Source organism: Otolemur garnettii, unplaced genomic scaffold (assembly GCF_000181295.1).
Source record: "Otolemur garnettii isolate 467f Iridium unplaced genomic scaffold, OtoGar3 scaffold00029, whole genome shotgun sequence".
NCBI lineage: Eukaryota > Metazoa > Chordata > Mammalia > Primates > Galagidae > Otolemur > Otolemur garnettii.
In genome coordinates this window covers 498,955-515,625 of record NW_003852424.1, presented here as the reverse complement: position 1 = coordinate 515,625, position 16,671 = coordinate 498,955, and the positions used below count along the sequence as shown (strand labels likewise).

General features: G+C 48.5%; 1 protein-coding gene across 1 annotated transcript; it reads right to left on the bottom strand.

Moving 5' to 3' along the window:
- Positions 1-1,170: 1,170 nt before the first annotated feature.
- Positions 1,171-16,656, bottom strand: PLIN1 (perilipin 1). Its single transcript, XM_003788807.3, has 10 exons — positions 16,095-16,656; positions 14,081-14,146; positions 13,211-13,269; positions 9,790-9,994; positions 8,232-8,314; positions 6,758-7,022; positions 6,267-6,439; positions 3,624-3,809; positions 3,021-3,263; positions 1,171-2,157 (listed from the first exon to the last, which is right to left on the bottom strand). The coding sequence occupies exons 3-10, from the start codon at positions 13,253-13,255 to the stop codon at positions 1,921-1,923; spliced, it is 1,437 nt and encodes a 478-aa protein (XP_003788855.1). The 5' UTR covers positions 13,256-13,269; positions 14,081-14,146; positions 16,095-16,656; the 3' UTR covers positions 1,171-1,920.
- Between the last annotated feature and the right edge of the window lie 15 nt (positions 16,657-16,671).

The following is a 16,671-nucleotide window of genomic DNA, read 5'->3' as shown; positions in this document are numbered from 1 at the left end:
ATTTGGCAGTGTGGTCTTTGTGGAACTCCTGGGCATAACAGTTGTAAGTGTGTTTCAAAAGGTCCTTTTCATTACCTTTCACTGCAAAATTAAATTCAATTGGCTTTTCCACATGTTTGAGAAAAAGCTGAATTATGTTAACAGTTAGAGGTTAAGAAGTCAGCTCCAAACAAAGGTCAAAATAACTTCCCAACATGGTTTCTCTGGGCAACCAGGAACCTATGAAGGGAAGCCCAAGGCAACCCCCCAGTCAAAAATTTTCCTAAAATATACATAGGCTAGAGTTCAGTCTCCTTAAAAGAAAAAAGGACTGACCACATCAAAGTGATGCCAAGGTCCCAGAGTCAGCCTCGGATTGCTGAGCTCTCAGGTATGCCACAGAGCAGAGGCCAAGAGGGCTAGGGAGTGGATGTGGATGTCTTTTTAGACTGACCAAAATGTCACAGTTATCTGTACTCATTTCCATAGCTGAAAATGAAAATACTTAGAAAAACAGGGTTTGGTTGGGAAGGCTACTTGGCATTATCTATCAACATGCAAAATGCACATATTCTTTTACCTACCATGTCACTGTTACAGGTTACAAATTTATCCTATAAATATAGCCACAATGTACATGAAAGTTTTGATTTTGGGTTTTTGAGACAGAATATTGCTCTGTCACCCAGGCTAGAGTGCAGTGGTGTCAGCCTAGCTCACAGCAACCTCAAACTCTTGGGCTCAAGCAATCCTCCTGCCTATGCCTCCTGAGTAGCTGGGACTACAGGAGTCCTCCACAACACCCAGCTAATTTTTCTATTTTTAGTAGAGGGGGGTCTCACTGTTGCTTAGGCTGGTCTCCACTCCTGAGCTCAAGGGATCCTCCCGACTCAGCCTCCCAGCACACTCGGATTACAGAAATGATCCACTGCTACCAGCCCACAAGACATTTTTATAAGCACTGTTTATTATAGCACTGTTTATAGTAGCAAAATATCAGAAACAATTTAAAAGTCCACCATTAGGGAGCTAGTTAAATCAAACATGGCATATGCACATTATAAAGTACTTACTACGTGTCCATTAAAAAGAGCAAGTAGGATTTATGATGCTGGTACAAAAACACTGGTAAGTTATATTGTTAGGTGAAAAAAACAGGTGAGTGTAACATCGCACAGCTTATGTAAACAGAGGTAGGGGAAACACGTGCTTGTACATAAAGTCTAATAGGAAGGATACACAGGAGATCACACCATGGCTGTTCTTATGAAGTGGACCAGGGGAGAAAGACACATACCCTTTTGCAGTGTTTGAATGTTTTAATTATATGTATGCATTTTCTAGATTTACCAAATATTAACATTTCCCAAAACAGGGCTGGGAATGAATTGTGGCTAAAAAATCTACATATAGGTTACATGGAGGTGAAAGGTCACCACTTTCATCCCTAGGATCTGGGGGGCATTCGAAGGAGTGACTATGGGATGGAAGGCAACAATGACACAAAGGGAAGTGCCGCAGTGAGCTAGGGCCTGAGGAGCTAGAGTACCCAGGGAGTAACGTGAATAGGAAAGAGCTTCAGCGCAAGATCATTGTCCCCTGCAAGGCAGTCTACTGAGAGCCTAGATAATCAGGGGTCTCCGACTTCAGTGCTAAAAAAGTGTCCAGAACTCTGGTTTGGAGCCTCAAGGTGGTGACATCTTACTAGTGGCAAATATGGGTCCACAGAGAAAGGATGTAATGTATTTGGCCTCAAGTTCGGTTAAAGAAGTGAGTGATCAAGTTAAGCAATTACTCTTTTAGTAATAAAACAAGCCGTAGAATTAGAGCAGACTGCTCACTGGTGCCCCTTAAAATCTGGCTCTGACACCGATGCCCCAAAAGGAGGGAGGCTAAGAAAAGATGTGCATTGGTGCATGGTCTGTCGAGACCCCAGTGTGTTCAGCTCTTCTTGCGCAGTTGGCTGCTCTGCGCACGGCCCAGGACCGGCCCCAGCACGCTGGGCCGGAAGAGGCTGTCACTGACCCTGCGCTTCAGCTTCTCATGGGGTGCGGCGGGGAGCCCCGGGGGCAGCACCCCAAACACGGCACGCTCAGCCTCTCGGCGTTCAGCCTCTTTAGGGTGGTGGTCGATGTCCCGGAACTCACTCTCTGGCTCCATCAGCGACAGCCTGGGGAGCTAAGGACCCAGCAGCTGCCTTAGTCCTCCCTCGCCTCCCACGCCTTCCACCCACACACCTGCCAGGGCCCTTGCCTGCATTCTTCCAGGAGTGGCAGTGGGAGGGCACAGGCTGGGGCAGAGACAGGAGGATGGGGGACATTGGTGAGCCCCCTCAGGTCCTATTCACTCTGAGTGTCTCCATGGACCTGGCCCCTCGGGTAAGGTAACCCTCCCAAAGTTTCGGGATGCTTTGAGCCTCCTTCCAGGGGACCTTGAGTGACAGGCTTTCCCAAACATTCCTTTGACCTGGCCAGGGTCAGAGTACCCCTGTCTGGGCTTGTTTGGTGTCTAATGTGAACAGGCTGGCTGCCAAGACCCTGGCATGCCTTTTGGTGGGAATGACTGACAACTCTCCCCTACTCCCAACCCCACCCCTACAGCATTCCTTCCCTGACCAGCCTCCTTGAGCCTATTCAACCTATAACTTGACCTCAAAAGGGGCCCACAGGTTCCCAAAGGGATAACATTGGCGTCTCTTGTGTTTCTCCTGTTGGTGGTAGGTGACAGAATCAGGTGGGGCTAGTGCTGTGCCCTGGAACTCATGGCTGGTTCCTCAGGATGCTCTGGAAGCTCCCTCCCCTCCCTGCCCAGGCAGCAGCCTGCAAACCTGCCAGGTTCTCCAGTGGGGACCTGAGAGGTGAAGGCTGAGCCATTAGGGATGCCCAGACTGGTGGGAGAAGCCCCAGCATGTCAAATGTTCCTGAGGCATTGAGAACAGGAGGAGAGTCTGGGATAGGGGGAGGAGGTGGCTACAGCCAGCCTACTTTGTTCATCCTGTCCAGACCTCCTGGAAGAGGGAGATTACCTGAGGCGGGACTCACCGGCACGTAGTGCACCACCTTGTCTACCACATTGTCAGCTACACCCTTCAGAGCATCTGATAGGGACATGGCCCTTCCCTTGGTGGAGGGGACAGCTCGAGCTGGTGTGAGGTGCAGCACCCTTCCTGCTGTGCCCAGCACAGCCACGGGTGCCCATGTCACAGCTGAGATGGTGCTCTGGAGCGTCTTCTGCAGGGTGTGTGCCACACTTCCCAGAAGGCCTCGAGGACTGGGCAGGGCTACCTAGGGGACCAAAGTAGGGTCAGTGCCTCCTATAGCAATGTCACTGATCCTTCCCCTTCCCACCAGCCACAGAGTTAGAGGGGAAAGCATGGGCATACCAAATTGGAAAAACTTTAGACCCAGCCCTAGCTGTGTGGCCTTGGACAGGTCATATCCTATCTCTCAACTTCAGTTTCTTCAACTGCAAAATGGAGCAATAACCTCTGCTCTGCCTAGAGAGTGACATGGCTGCATTTCATTAGCGAAGAGGAAGAGGGGAGGAGTAGTACACCCATATGTCCCTGGGTCTGGGGAGGAAGCCCTATCCTTCCCACCTGACAACAGGCTTTGGGGCCGACAGGCTCCCACTCTCTCCCTCACCTCACTGAACTTGTTCTCCTCAGCTTTTAATTCTTCCTCCTCCGTCTCCTCCTCCTCTGTGTCCGTCTGGTCATCATGGTCCTCCTGGGCGGTGGTAAGCTTGTGCAGCCAGGGTGCCTGCACCTCATTCTTCTGCTGGGATACCACCTGCATGGCCACTGACACACCCCACTGGGCCAGGCCACTCTAAGGAATAAGCGCAGCAGACTGCTGGCTTGGCAGCCCCTGCTGCAGGCTAGGTGGCCCCAGCAGACAGAGCCATCACCCCCCAGGTCAGGATCAGGGTCAGAGTGGAGAGCAGAGCCTGGCCCCAGTAGACTTTTCTTAAAATTTCATTTTGAGGTAACTCTCATACTGTAAAGCACATACATCTGTAGCATACAGCTATAAATATTTGCAAGTATATACCTGTATCACTACCGCAGATCAAGATACAGACCTCTTTCAATACCCCAGAAGACTCCCTGTACTCTCACTCAGTCCCCTGTACTCTCACTTCCCCAAGAGTGACAGTTCTGATCTCTGTCAGAATTTTGTCTGAGTTGTCTATTTTTTAACTTCATATAACTGAAATCATTCACTGTGTGTCTGTTCACAGATAGCTCCTTTAGAGAGTTATGGCATGAGAATCATTCATGCTACGTATAGTCATTGTTCCTCATTTCTGTGTAATTGTGTGAATTGACCACAATTTACCCATTCTACTATAGGTGGACATTTGTTTGTTTCCAGCTCTCACTAAGGATAGAGCTGATAGGAACACTTTGATGTGTCTCAGGACACATCAATGCTCTTATCTGCTGGGCATGTACTCCGAGTGGAGCTGCTGCACCACAGAGTATGTGCTGGTGAGCTTTTCCGCACAGGTCTTTAAAGAGTGGGAAGGTCAAGAGGGCAGAGTGTCCCATGGGAGGAAACTGAACAGGTAGGCTGAGGCACAGCTTGGCTCATTTCAAATCTATAAGGAGCCCCACAGAAAGGCTGTCCTCATAACATGGCTTTCAACTCTATTGTGTGTGAATGGTGGCACCTAAGGTTCTGCCCACTACAGCCAGGCCAGGGCACATGAGTGATCCTCAGTGCAGGAGATGGAGAAACTCTCATTCCTACTGAGGGATTTGCTTGAATGAATGACATAGGCATGGCAATACTTTTAAGAATATTACTCAGGTTGAGGAGAGGAGGAAAAAAGAATCTGAAAAGACATTTTGGAAGAACTGAAGGAAGTATAATATAAATTTAGGAGGTTTAAGCCAGGGCAAACTTTTTCTCCAAAGGAGCAATAGTAAATATTTTTAGGCTTTGCAGCTCATGTGATCTCTGCTGCAGCTACTCAACTGTTCTGTTGTACTGCAAATACAGCCACAGACAATGTGTAACAAGTGAGCTTGGCTGTGTTCCAATAAAATTTTATTTATAAAGTTTGGCCCACAAGCTTGATTAAGGACCTCTGTTTTAAGCTATGCTACAGGCACTCAGGGGAAGCTGGCATGAAAATGATTTATAAAATACACAAGGTTTTGATTAAACTTGGATGAATAGACAGACCTTGAATATGCAGAAAGAATAATCAAAAAGATGAAATTAACAATTTTTATGATACTGAGGCCACGCCCTCAAGTGTTTCAAGCAGAGAATTTTAGATAGGGAACATGCTTAAAATAGAGCTAGTTTGAGTAGAGTTATTAAAAAAAAAAAAAAGCTGGGCGTAATGGCTCACACCTGTAATCCTAGATCTCTGGGAGGCCAAGACAGGTGTATAGCTTGAGCTCATGAGTTCAAGACCAACCTGAGCAAAAAGCAGGACCCCTGTCTCTACTAAAAATAGAAAAACTAAGGCAAGAGGATCGTTTGAGGCCAAGAGTTGAAGGTTATTGTGATCTATGAAATCACGGCACTCTACCCAGGGCGACAGCTTAAGACTCTGTCTCAAAAAAAAAAAAAAATACTACTCAAATGATCACTGAAAAGTGATCATCTTGTTTCCTGACCTCTATGCTTTAATATTGTTTTCATTTCCTTTTTTGGCCTTATTTCCTTACTAAAGTTCTTTATGGAAAAATTCAGCTTATCTCTGCTAAAATACACAGAGAGACAGGGGTGGGAAGCTTTGGGGAATTAGCCTTACCTGGGCTTAGAAAAGGCAGCTTTACCTTGGGTGAAGGGGAAGATAGAAACTAGAAGTCTCTAGAAGGGAAATTAAAAAAAAAAATCTAGAGGCAACCAGAACTCTCTCCCTGGCAGAACAGGTTTGCCTAGAGAACAAATGGGAGTCTCTGCTTCCTCATAGGTCAATGGCCCACAGCAAGAGGCCCACTTGGAGGAATGGAGACTATAGTGGGCAGACTCAGAGGAAAAATAGGAGAGACAGAGGTGAGTGGTGGGGCAGGACTATCCTAGCAAGGTAGGCTTGCCCACAACTAACATCTGTCCTTTTTGCCCCCCTGGGGACAAAAGTGGCCTGGGGGACTGACCCTTCTCTCCTCTTAAGGTCTCCTGCCCTTAACCATCAAGCCCTAGCCCAGGTTGGAAAAGAGAACATTCCCAGCACAGGGAGGGGCATCAGGTGGGGGCTGGGAGGAACCAGGAGGTACACAGGACTGTTAGGCGTGGAGTTAGGCAGAGCTCCGGGCAGACACTCACCAAAGGTGCCACACCTGGTATCCACATGGCCAGGGCATGGCCTTGCTTCAGTGCCCAAGCTGTGGTCTGCACTGTGTGCTGAGAGAGAGTATGTGTCAAGGCCCCAACCCTGCTCATGAGACTCAGCTTGGCCTTGGAAGGCTTCTGGGCTGGCTGGCATCCAACAGCAGGGGCTGGGTAGGGATTTGGGAGAAAAGTAGACAAAATAGATCAGAAAGGGGCTAGGGAAGTCTGAGTGGTGTCTAGGGCTAGAAAGCCATTGCCCTAGTTCTACCACTAACTCACTGCTAATATGCATGACTTACTTCAACAGATGGAGATACAGGGCTATATGATTATAGATTCATTTGAAAATCCCAGTGGGCCTTCCCTATTCCAGAGCAGTGGCTAGAAGAGCCCCTAACCCCCCCCCACCCCCCGCTGATTCCTAGGAAGCAGCAGTGGCCAACTCACTCCCCAGGGAGCCAACCAGCCTCTGTAATGGCAGGTACCTGAGTCTTCCTCAGCTGGAGGGAGAAGGAACTCCACCACCTTCTCAATGCCCCCCAAGGCCAAGTCAGCCCCTCCAGAGGCCAGTCTGCCAACTCGGGTATTGGTGGCATATTCTGCAGTGCCTTTGGCCACCTCCCAGGCAAGTTCACAGCTGGACAGAGCAGCCCCCAGGACTCTGTCTGAAGTGCTTGTAATGGGCACGCTGATACTGTTTCTGGCACTGCGAAGGCGGGTGGAGATGGTATCCTTCAGGTCAGACGCAATCTGTAGGAAGTCAGGGAGGATGTCAGAAATGTGGAATTTCCAGCTCCTACAAGGGCTGCCCTTTCAGGGTCTCATGTCCTGAACTCAAGCTCCCAGGAAGGCCCAGGGGACTGGCACCAACATGTGGGCACCTGGATTAAGTTGGGCCTTAAGGGAAAAGGGCACAAACCCTCCCTGTGGCAATGACCCAGATCTCTTGGTTTCTTTATATCCCATCACCACTTGGCAAGATCCTACTTATGCTGCAAGGACAGCCCCAAAGGCCACCTCTTTGATGGTACCTATTCTGATACCCTTGCACACACAAGGCATCTTCTCTGCCAGAGCCCTGTACTGCTTTCACTGTCATTTCCTCAGAACACTGTGTTTATATTGATTTGTAGACGTAGTTGATCTTCCTACAAGTTCTGCATTGAAATAATCTTTCTCTTCATTAGCCAGGAGCTCCTTTGTGACGACGTTGCCCTTTATCTGGACAAATGGGGAGTGTAGAGCACAAGCCTCAGAGACAAATAGACCTGCTCCCATATGTCTCCACCTCAGACCGTGCAGCTGGGGAAGTCACTAGTTTTCTTATCTGTAAAATGGGAACAGCAGCCCCTTAATCCAGAGAGAGACAAGAGGATTAAATGTGAGAGGTCTATAAAGCATGTGGCTACCCCTGGCATAGGACAGACTCAGTTAATGTTTGTGGGTTAGTGAGATGGATGAAGTCAGAGACTGAAGCTTAGGCCCCCAGAGCACCTGACATGGGCCATCACCATAGCAAATAGCAATAAAGTGAGTTTTTCAATCTTGTGGTCCATAAAGGGCTGGATCTTGAGGACATGGGATTGCAGTTCTGGGATCCCAATGAGTGTGACCCATGACCTTGAGCAGCTGTAGTCACAAAGTGCTCCACGCAGGCCTACAGAGCCTTAGGCCCCAGAACAGGATATTTGGAAGCAATGGGACCCACTCTAGTTCCTGTGTGTGGTTTGCCTCTGGGTTTGTGCCTGCTGGCCCCAGAAACCCCACCTCATTTGGCACCCCCAGGAGAGGAGGAGCCTTTGTATAGTCTTGAGGAGAGGCAGCCTCACCAGCCTTGGAGTTTGCCATAGAAACACAGAAAGACTCACAGGCATGGGACCAGCTGCTCCCCATACTCCCCTCCCTGAGAGACACTGACAGCAGCGTATGGGGAGTCCTGGAGACAGGGAAGTGGCTCACCTTTTCAGGAGGGTACTGGAGGGCTGGGATCTTTTCCTCCAGGTGGTCCAGGCCTCTGCAGGCAAGCTCATTGGCAGCTGTGACTAGAAGGGAAGGGCCAGGTTGGGGTGAGCCTTGCACCCCACTTCAAGAATGTAGCAGTGGTTTCTGTGCCAAGGAAGCACATTGGAGCTCTCAAATCCCAGACCTGCTAATTCTTAAGCATCTCTGAACCTGAGGCCCTTTGTCATCTACAGCCACATCCACTGTAACCCATCAGACCACTATAACCCCATTTCTTCTGTGTAGGACTCTGGAGTTGGTCAGACCTGTACTCGAAAAAGCCATGCGCCCACTTCTGCACAGCATGTGGCTTCAGACAAGTTACAACCTGTCTGAGCTTCAGTTTCCTTGTTTGTAAAATGTGAATTAATGGGACCTACCATGCAGGATAGTTGTGAGGAAGAAGTAATGGAAACTTGGTGAACTGCCAGTAAGTACTGCTCTCTGCCCTCCTTCCCCACGGCCTTGGGCTGGGTGAGGTGAGCAAGAGGGAGAACAGAGGTATGGGGTGGGAGGTTGGGAACTGCAGGTCATGGGGTTAGGCCTTGGTGGGGTCAGGCCTGGGCCTGCTTAGCTCTCCAGATGACCAACTCCCAACCATAGCCAGTGCAGGCCCCAGACTGTCCATGACCCTTCCTTCTAACCACAGGGTGTTGAGATGACCCACTGAGCAAAGACACAGGGAGAGAAACATCTCCCAAAGAGCAAGGCTAGCAAATGCTTCCAGGGTGCTGCCCTGAGCTACGGGACATCAGCTGTGTAGTCATGGAGATCAGTTTCTAAGGTTTATGTATACTCTCACTTTCTCCAGATATCTTATTTTTCTTTACAAAATTCTCAAGCAGCAGAGCCCAGATGACTTGGCTATCTTCTGATTGAGCAGAATGAGGCCAGCCCAGGGCCTGGGCCTTCTGTAATTAGGATGATGGAAAATGCTAGTCTTCTTAGTATTACTGCTGTCTCCCTCAGCCCTGTCAAGAGCCACACCGAGACCTTATTTTCAGATGGGGTAGAACAATTTGAACAGGGTACACCTGGTAAGGACCACATGGATGGTTGTCTTCCATCTTCCACCTCGCTCTGTTGCCCACACCTTTCACAAGCTGCTACTATCAGCTGCTAGAACCAGAGGGCTTACCCTCTCCCTCCATATCCTCCAGCCCTGATGGGGAAGCCCTCCTACCTGCTCCCCCACCTCTGTGCCAGGCTCTGCTGGTCCTTGCTGCTGCCAGAGTGAGTGGCTAGCTATGCCCAGCTCTCACCACAGTCCCACAGCTCTGCCCATCCTTCCCCTACGCAGAGCCTTTGGCCCATCATTGTTATCTTAAGAAAACACCAGATGGGCCACAGACAAGGCTTCAAAGGATGAAAGAGATGTGTCTGGATCTTTATAGCGCAGATCAGAAGACAACGTGAAGGGGTGTAGGCAGCTGGGTAGGCAGTCAGGCAGACAGACTGAGGGGCAGATAGACAGGCTGGGAGGCAGACAGTGGGCATCAGCACCCCAGGGACTCACACTGGGTGGACAGCCTGCGGACCACTGGCTCCATGCTCCAGGCGGCAAAGCTGCTGGCGCCCTGCACACCCCTCTCATAGGCGTTGCACATGGAGGCCACCAGGGGGTGGACTTCCTTGGTGCTCGTGTAGGTCTTCTGGACACACTCGCAGGTGCCACTCACCACAGGCAGCTGCAGCACCCGCTGCAGCACGCTCTCCTGCTCCTAGCATGGAAGGAACACAGTCAGGTTGTCCCACCTCCCTGTCTAGCCTCCTGGGAAGGTGACCCCAGCCTTGTAGAGACCAAGATGAGGCTTGCCTGAGTCCCAATGGCCCAGGAGTAACCAAGGCCAAAGAGGTCTCTGGATGCCGCAATCATGCAGCATGACTGCCCACAGGGGACATGAGAGCCAGCCTGCCATGCCCTCTCAATCACTGTCCCGGCTCTGGACATCTCCTGAGGCAATCTCTGTTTTGAGGGGCCAAGCCAAATTTGTCCCTCCCAAACCCCCACCCCTAAAACTTACTGGTGACAGTACTGTTAACATCCAGTATTCCCATTTACCTTAGGTCAAGTGGCTTCATCTAAACAGTTTCTGGTCTTTCTGAGATTTGGCCTCCCAGCCTATGTATGCTACCCTCCTGCCTAGAATGCTTCTTGCCCTCATACAGCCCTTTCTGCCCAAAGGAGAGCATTCCTTCAAGGCTCAGCTTGACCGTCGCTTCCTCTGTGAAGCTTCCCTACTCTCCTCCCTCACCTCAGCAGCTCCTGCTTCCTTCCCTGGGCTGTCTCTACAGCGAGAGACATGCTGCCTGTCACACCATTCTGTGAGTATGTTCATGCTTATCTCTCTCCTGGTAGACTTTCATCTGTGCACCCCAAGAGTCCAGCCTGAAGTGTGCACAGGCATGTTAGCTGAATATATGAATCACAGTCAAGGCCGCACCTAGTACAATGTGTGAGTTTAGATCCGCCCAATTATACAAAGTCACAGATAGCTTGGCCTCTAAGGGACTGTGCAATGAAAGTCTGTTCTCTGGTAGACATGTATCTGGATGTCTCTGTGGGCAGTAGGTCTCTCTCACAGAATGGCCTGTGCCCCTTGCGGGACAATCTACCCCCATCCCACACTCTCAACAACACTGAGCAAGTCTATTTTACCACTCATGGATCAGCCCTTCACATATTTGAAGTCAAATTTGTCTCCCTTTGGAGGTCCCTTCTCCAAGCTCCAGTTCTCTACTTAGTTTACTAAAGGTTTACACCTCAGTCTAGTGACCCCCTCCTGTAGACATGCTATAGTTTCATGTGGCCTGTTTGCCTTCCTTTTTTGCTTTTGTGTTTTGTTTTTGTTCTTTTGAGACAGGATCTTACTCTGTTGCCTGGGCTAGAATGCATCATTATAGCTCACTACACTCTAACCTTGGGCTCAAGTGATTCTCCTGCTTTAACCTCCCAAGTAGCTAGGACTATAGGCCCATGCCATAATGCCCAGATAATTTTTCATAAAGACAGGGTTTCACTATGTTGCCTAGGCTGGTCTCAAACTTGTGGCCTCAAGTAATCCTCCTGCCTCAGTGTCCCAAAGTGCCAGATTACACACACGAGCCACTACATTTGACCTCATGTTGGCTTTCTTAAAAATACAGCACTCATAGGATATATGGCACACTTCCCGGGCAAAGAAGGGCTCAGCTGCAACTTGGACTTTACCTAACAAATCCAAACAATGTAGCCTAATTGTATGTACTCTTATATTAATCCGGAATTAAAAAAAAATACAGCACTCAAGCTTGAAGGCCAATCTGCAGGTGTGGTCTGAGCATGCAGGGTGCAGCAAAACCATCATTTCTCCTTACTGGAGCCCTGTGCTCTTTTTAACGTTCTTCACTTTGGCTCAGGTCATATAATTAAACTTTAGACCACCTAGGAACCTTCATGAAAACACACTGGTCTTTAAGTAAAAGAATACATTCTAGTCATGCAGAGAACAACAGCATTTACTATGTACCATTATTCATCAGGCACTGGTCTGTGTGCCTTGGTGACAAGACTTCACTTAGTTCCAACAGTGACCCTCTGAGGGCAGCATCATCACTTCCACTTTGCAATGAGACAGACAGACTCAGATATGAAGTGATTTAATGAAGATCACAGAGATAGTAAGTGGCCCAGTTAAGGTTCCAATTCCAGTCTGAAATGGGCTATCAGGGATTTGCTTTAAAATAACACAAGGCAGGGTGGCACCATAGCCCAGTGGGTAGGGTGCCAGCCACATACACCCAGGCTGGTGGGTTTAAACCCACCTTGGGCCAGCTAAACAACAATAACAACTGCAACAACAAAAAATAACACAAGGCAGAGGAACTGACAGGGGTGAGGATGAGGCTGGACTGGCTATGATTTGTGGTCACTGGGCTAGGAAAGCATACTTGGGGTTTCTGTCTGCTCTTATTAATGCTAAGAATTCTTTGCATCAAAACTAAGACGTGAAAATTCTCCAAGTCACTCAGATGTTTGAGCTCTCTGTGTAGCTTTGAATGTGATGCCGTGGCATGGTTGTACTCTGGAGGAGAGCACCAGGCTGCTTGCTCTGTTTGCAGGAGGCCCACATGTACGCTAGACAAAGCAGGCCACGGTATTGTAGCTTTTCATCCTGCAAGTGAGTTTTAAATTTGAACTAGAAAAGGATTTTGACTATAAACAAGAAAACATTCTGTGACACTTTGGACAGAGCCAAACAGTGAAAGAGGTCCTGAGAAGGAAATAAACCACCCTGAGTTAGGATAACCAAACTATGCACTTGACCACCTTATGCCTTACTCTGTGATTCAGTACAAAACTTAACACAGCAATTCCTCATGCAAAGGTTAAACCCTAGCCTGGAACACAGTAGACATTGTACATGATCTTTGTATTTCACTCTGTGCTATGCCCAAATCAGACAGGCCATGTCAGGAGGCATCAAGCATACATAAAAGTATCAAAACTACCCTATGTCACAGTGAAACCGTGTGAAAGATGCAGCCCTAGACACATTGGACACCAGCACAGCCCACACGGGGCAGTGCACGCCATGCCAGCCACCTGCAGAGATGTGACGAGGCAGAGAATGTGGGGCCGCATCTAGCCCCCACAGTTGTGCAGAGCACAGCTTACAGGCTCAGAACCTAATTGCTTCTTCCTCTCCATTTGACCTGCCCCTCAGCTAGGACTTTTGTGCTCTTCATCCCAGGGCTTGATGTTTAATAGGCACCTTCTTTCCCCTCAGATACTCGAAGAGCCCCCTGCAAAGGCAGGGAGAGTACGAGTAACTCAGACATGGCAGTTAATGAACTAGGGTTCTAATCTGGACATACCTTGCTCTCTCCCCTCTCCCCTTCCTGCTCCTCCCTCCCTTACTTGTCCACCCCATCTCATACAAGCCCAAGTTACTTACAGGGAAGTCTCCGTCCAGCAAGCTGGGGTCCTTGTTGACTGCCATCCTCACTCTTCAAGCTGCAAAGCAGAGTACCAAGTCCACCAGAAGCCCTCAGGTCAGCCCCTATCTCTCAGGGCCACCAACTGGGCCCAGCCTGCTTGGAAGCTCCATTTTCCTGAACAGAAGCTATAAGTTTGGAGGGTGACTGTCACACACAGAGGCCACCCCTTAGAGCCCCGCAGCAACCTGTTGCTCCACAGCCTACCGGGTATTTCTTATAAGGGCTCGGTTCAGAAATGAAAATGCAGGTAGGCATAAGAGGCTTTAGAAGAAATTTGGGACTCCAAATTGAGGTTTCACAGAGACTAAAAGAACAAGTTTCAAGTCAGGCGTGGCACGGTAAGCCTATAGTCTCAGCTACTTGGGAGGGTGCGGTGGGAACATCATTGAAGCCCAGGAGTTCCAGATCAGCCTGGGCAACACAGAGGACCCCACCTCTAAAAAGTGAGAAAATAAAGGAACAAGGTTCAGGTTGTCTTTTTTCCCCCAATGAGAAAGCACTAGGTAAATCCCTCTATCTCTAACCAAGTACACACACCAGCCCCTCCCTCCATGCACAGACAGGAAAGCAGCCACTCCTCAAACCAGCTATGTCAGCTGCATTCTGGAAGAGGCAGCGGCCCCAGACCCCACAATAGCTACTCTGTTCTCTCTGTCCTTCATCTGAGTCTCTCCTTCAGCAGTTTCCCTTTATCCCTGTAAAATTCCCAACAAGCCCTTCCTCTCCTCTCAACTTCTTCCCTTAGAAGCTCACAAATAAGCCAGGTAAGGTGATCATCCAGGAGCCCCACACTCCCTCTAGCTAACCACCACCTTACTTTCACGAACCTGGGCTGCAGAGTGTCTCCTTGGGCAGAAATAGTTCCAGCCACTCCAGCTACTACTGTCTCCCAGCTAGAGTAGGACAAAGAGGAGGAAAAGCAGGGTCAACCACTTGCCACAGTTATCTGAGCCAAGGTCCCCTGAGTATGTCCTGACTTCTGCAAGGACACTGAGCCAAGGAGGAAGTAGACTACAGAGTAGGAGATCAAGACTCAGAGGATTTAGTATCCAGAGCCACGAAGCATCAGTTCCATAAAGTTTCTGGCCCTCAGTTGGCAAAAAATCTGCTTTCCAGAAAGGAGCTATTGGTATTGTCATTAAACTTATAAGCGCTAAAGTTCTGTCTAATTCTGTAATGTTCAGCTCCTTTCCACAGAGGGTCTTGGAACCCATTTCTCCTGCCCTTTCTTATTTAATAACAAGAATGAATATTGAACAGTGTGAATGGAACCCTCACAGGAACAGTCTGCCTAAACATGCTAGTCTTTGACTATGGAAGTAAATTGCCCTTGATGAGGAAGAGAGAGAGCTGGGGTTGAGTCCTTAACAATCTAACCTTTGAGGGACAATTCCAATCTCTGTAAATTCCTAGAGTTGAGGAAAACTTGTTGAACATAACCTGACCTAAGATGCCACTGGCAGTGAGAGAGCTAAATGGATTTTTATCATAAGTCCAGAGAAGTGACAGTGTTACCAAATGTCTATCACCCATTAGCAGCACCCAGACAACCAGGAAATACCAGCTCTTATCCCTTCTTCAGCAAGGGCTTAAGCACAAATCCAAGTTTCAGTTCCCAACTTCAAAGCTGATGGAGTGCTGTGATACATGCCATAGTTTTCAGATTGTCTAAAAAAGGGCCTCTTAATTAAAGTGGATGACAAGAGGATAAAACTTATTTTCATTGTTGCCAGTAGAATTATTGGGTACACGTACTGCTGACTCTGCTAAGTCACATGTTTTGGGCACCAGGAGAAAGAGCTGGGGTTGGGGAGAAACAGTGCTTTGTGACAGATCCTTGGCAATAAATTCTGCCCCTGTGATATAATAAAGTAGGGAATGAGAAGTCAGGAAAGGGAGAACAGAATCAACTAGAAAGCCTCCAAAAGTAATGAGATATGTTTAATGCTTACTGATCCAACCTGGACTTTTGAAATTAAGACAGCAATGGAGGGCTAGGGGAATCTTTAAACAAGTGGCCTCTGCCCTCATTTCAAGGTTCAGGACACATTACCCACAGGCTGTGTCTGGACAGCAGCCTGGGTCAAGGGCCAGCTTTCAGCCTGTGGAGCAGTGGCCTTGGGCCAGAGGGAGTAGCTCCTGGCTGCTGCAGATGTAGGTGAAAGGCGACAAGTGGTAAAACAGCCTAGGAGAGGCCAAGAGAAGGGGCAGTCTTCCAGCAACAGCGTGCAAGGCACAGAGTTATACCTTCTCTCCTTCCCTATCCCCATCTGCTCCCCTACATCTAAGCAGGGACTTTGGTCATCTTGTAGGTCCCCCAAAACCATGCATGGCACTCAAACATTCACTCTTGAATAAACCAATTCTCAAGCAACAATATTCAGGTGTGAGTGTCCTGGACTCTATATCTCTTAGGAACTTCTTAGATTTTTTAAAATTCCTCATGAATATGGAGGCTTGGTGGTCAAGAGGGTTAGTTAGAAAACAGAAAGATGCACAGGGAGGAGGCACCAGGGTACCATTAAGGTCTACACAAACTATAGAAGACACAGCATTTCCCAAACTCCCCACCACTCACCCTACCTTGCAGAGGACAAAGACAGACACCACTGTAAAACACCACCACGATCCAAGGCAGACCTCTCCCGGCAGAAACCCAACCACTGCTGACAGCGCTACTGTGGAGCACCCTCTCTGGGGCAACACTGCAATAGGATCATTTTGGAGGCCCCTCTCAACCCAGAGGCCCTACACCTAAATCTCTCTTCCGCCATCCTCCCTAGCCTGCATCTTCCAGCCCAGAATTCACTGTACCAACTGCGGAGACTGAAGAGGGCTTACCTGCTGGACTGCCTTCCTCTGAGCTCCACTCCATGCCCAGAACACATTCACAGACATGAGTCAGTTCTGTCTAGAAATTTATTGGCCATAATTAATCTATTACAAGATCTGGACAAAGTAAAAATACTGTTATTTAAACTCATTTGCCCTGATACATTAGCTTTCATTTCTCTTAAAATTCCCAAAATGTTCTTTCTCAAATCTCAAATTGATCTCAAATCAAATCTCTCCTCATTCACACTTAGATAAATGGCATGGCTTTGTTGGGGGCACTGATGCTGGCCTCCTCCCTGTTGACATTTATCCACTTAACATCCTTCAAACTAAAGGACTTATAACCACACGAGGACTCAACAACCAGGATGGGAAGCAGAACACAGGTTAGTGTCACTGACTCAATATTCCAGTATCCTCTTCACAGGCCCCTATTGCTCTTCTCACCTCCCTCAACCACCCTACAAACAAGAAGTCTGATTTATCATAGAAAATTGTGACCCTACTAACCACATACATTTTTGTAAAAATTAATGTTGAATTGCCCAAACTGTTACAAGGCTTTAAATAAAACAATCTAGCT

Coding starts and splice junctions, on each gene's coding strand:
- PLIN1 (XM_003788807.3), bottom strand. CDS start 13,255: ATGGCAGTCAACAAGGACCCCAGCTTGCTGGACGGAGACTTCCCT. Junction 8,315..9,789: donor CCGCAGGCTGTCCACCCAGT/GTGAGTCCCTGG, acceptor CTTCCCTTCTAG/TCACAGCTGCCAATGAGCTT. Junction 2,158..3,020: donor AGGTGGTGCACTACGTGCCG/GTGAGTCCCGCC, acceptor CTGGGTCCTTAG/CTCCCCAGGCTGTCGCTGAT.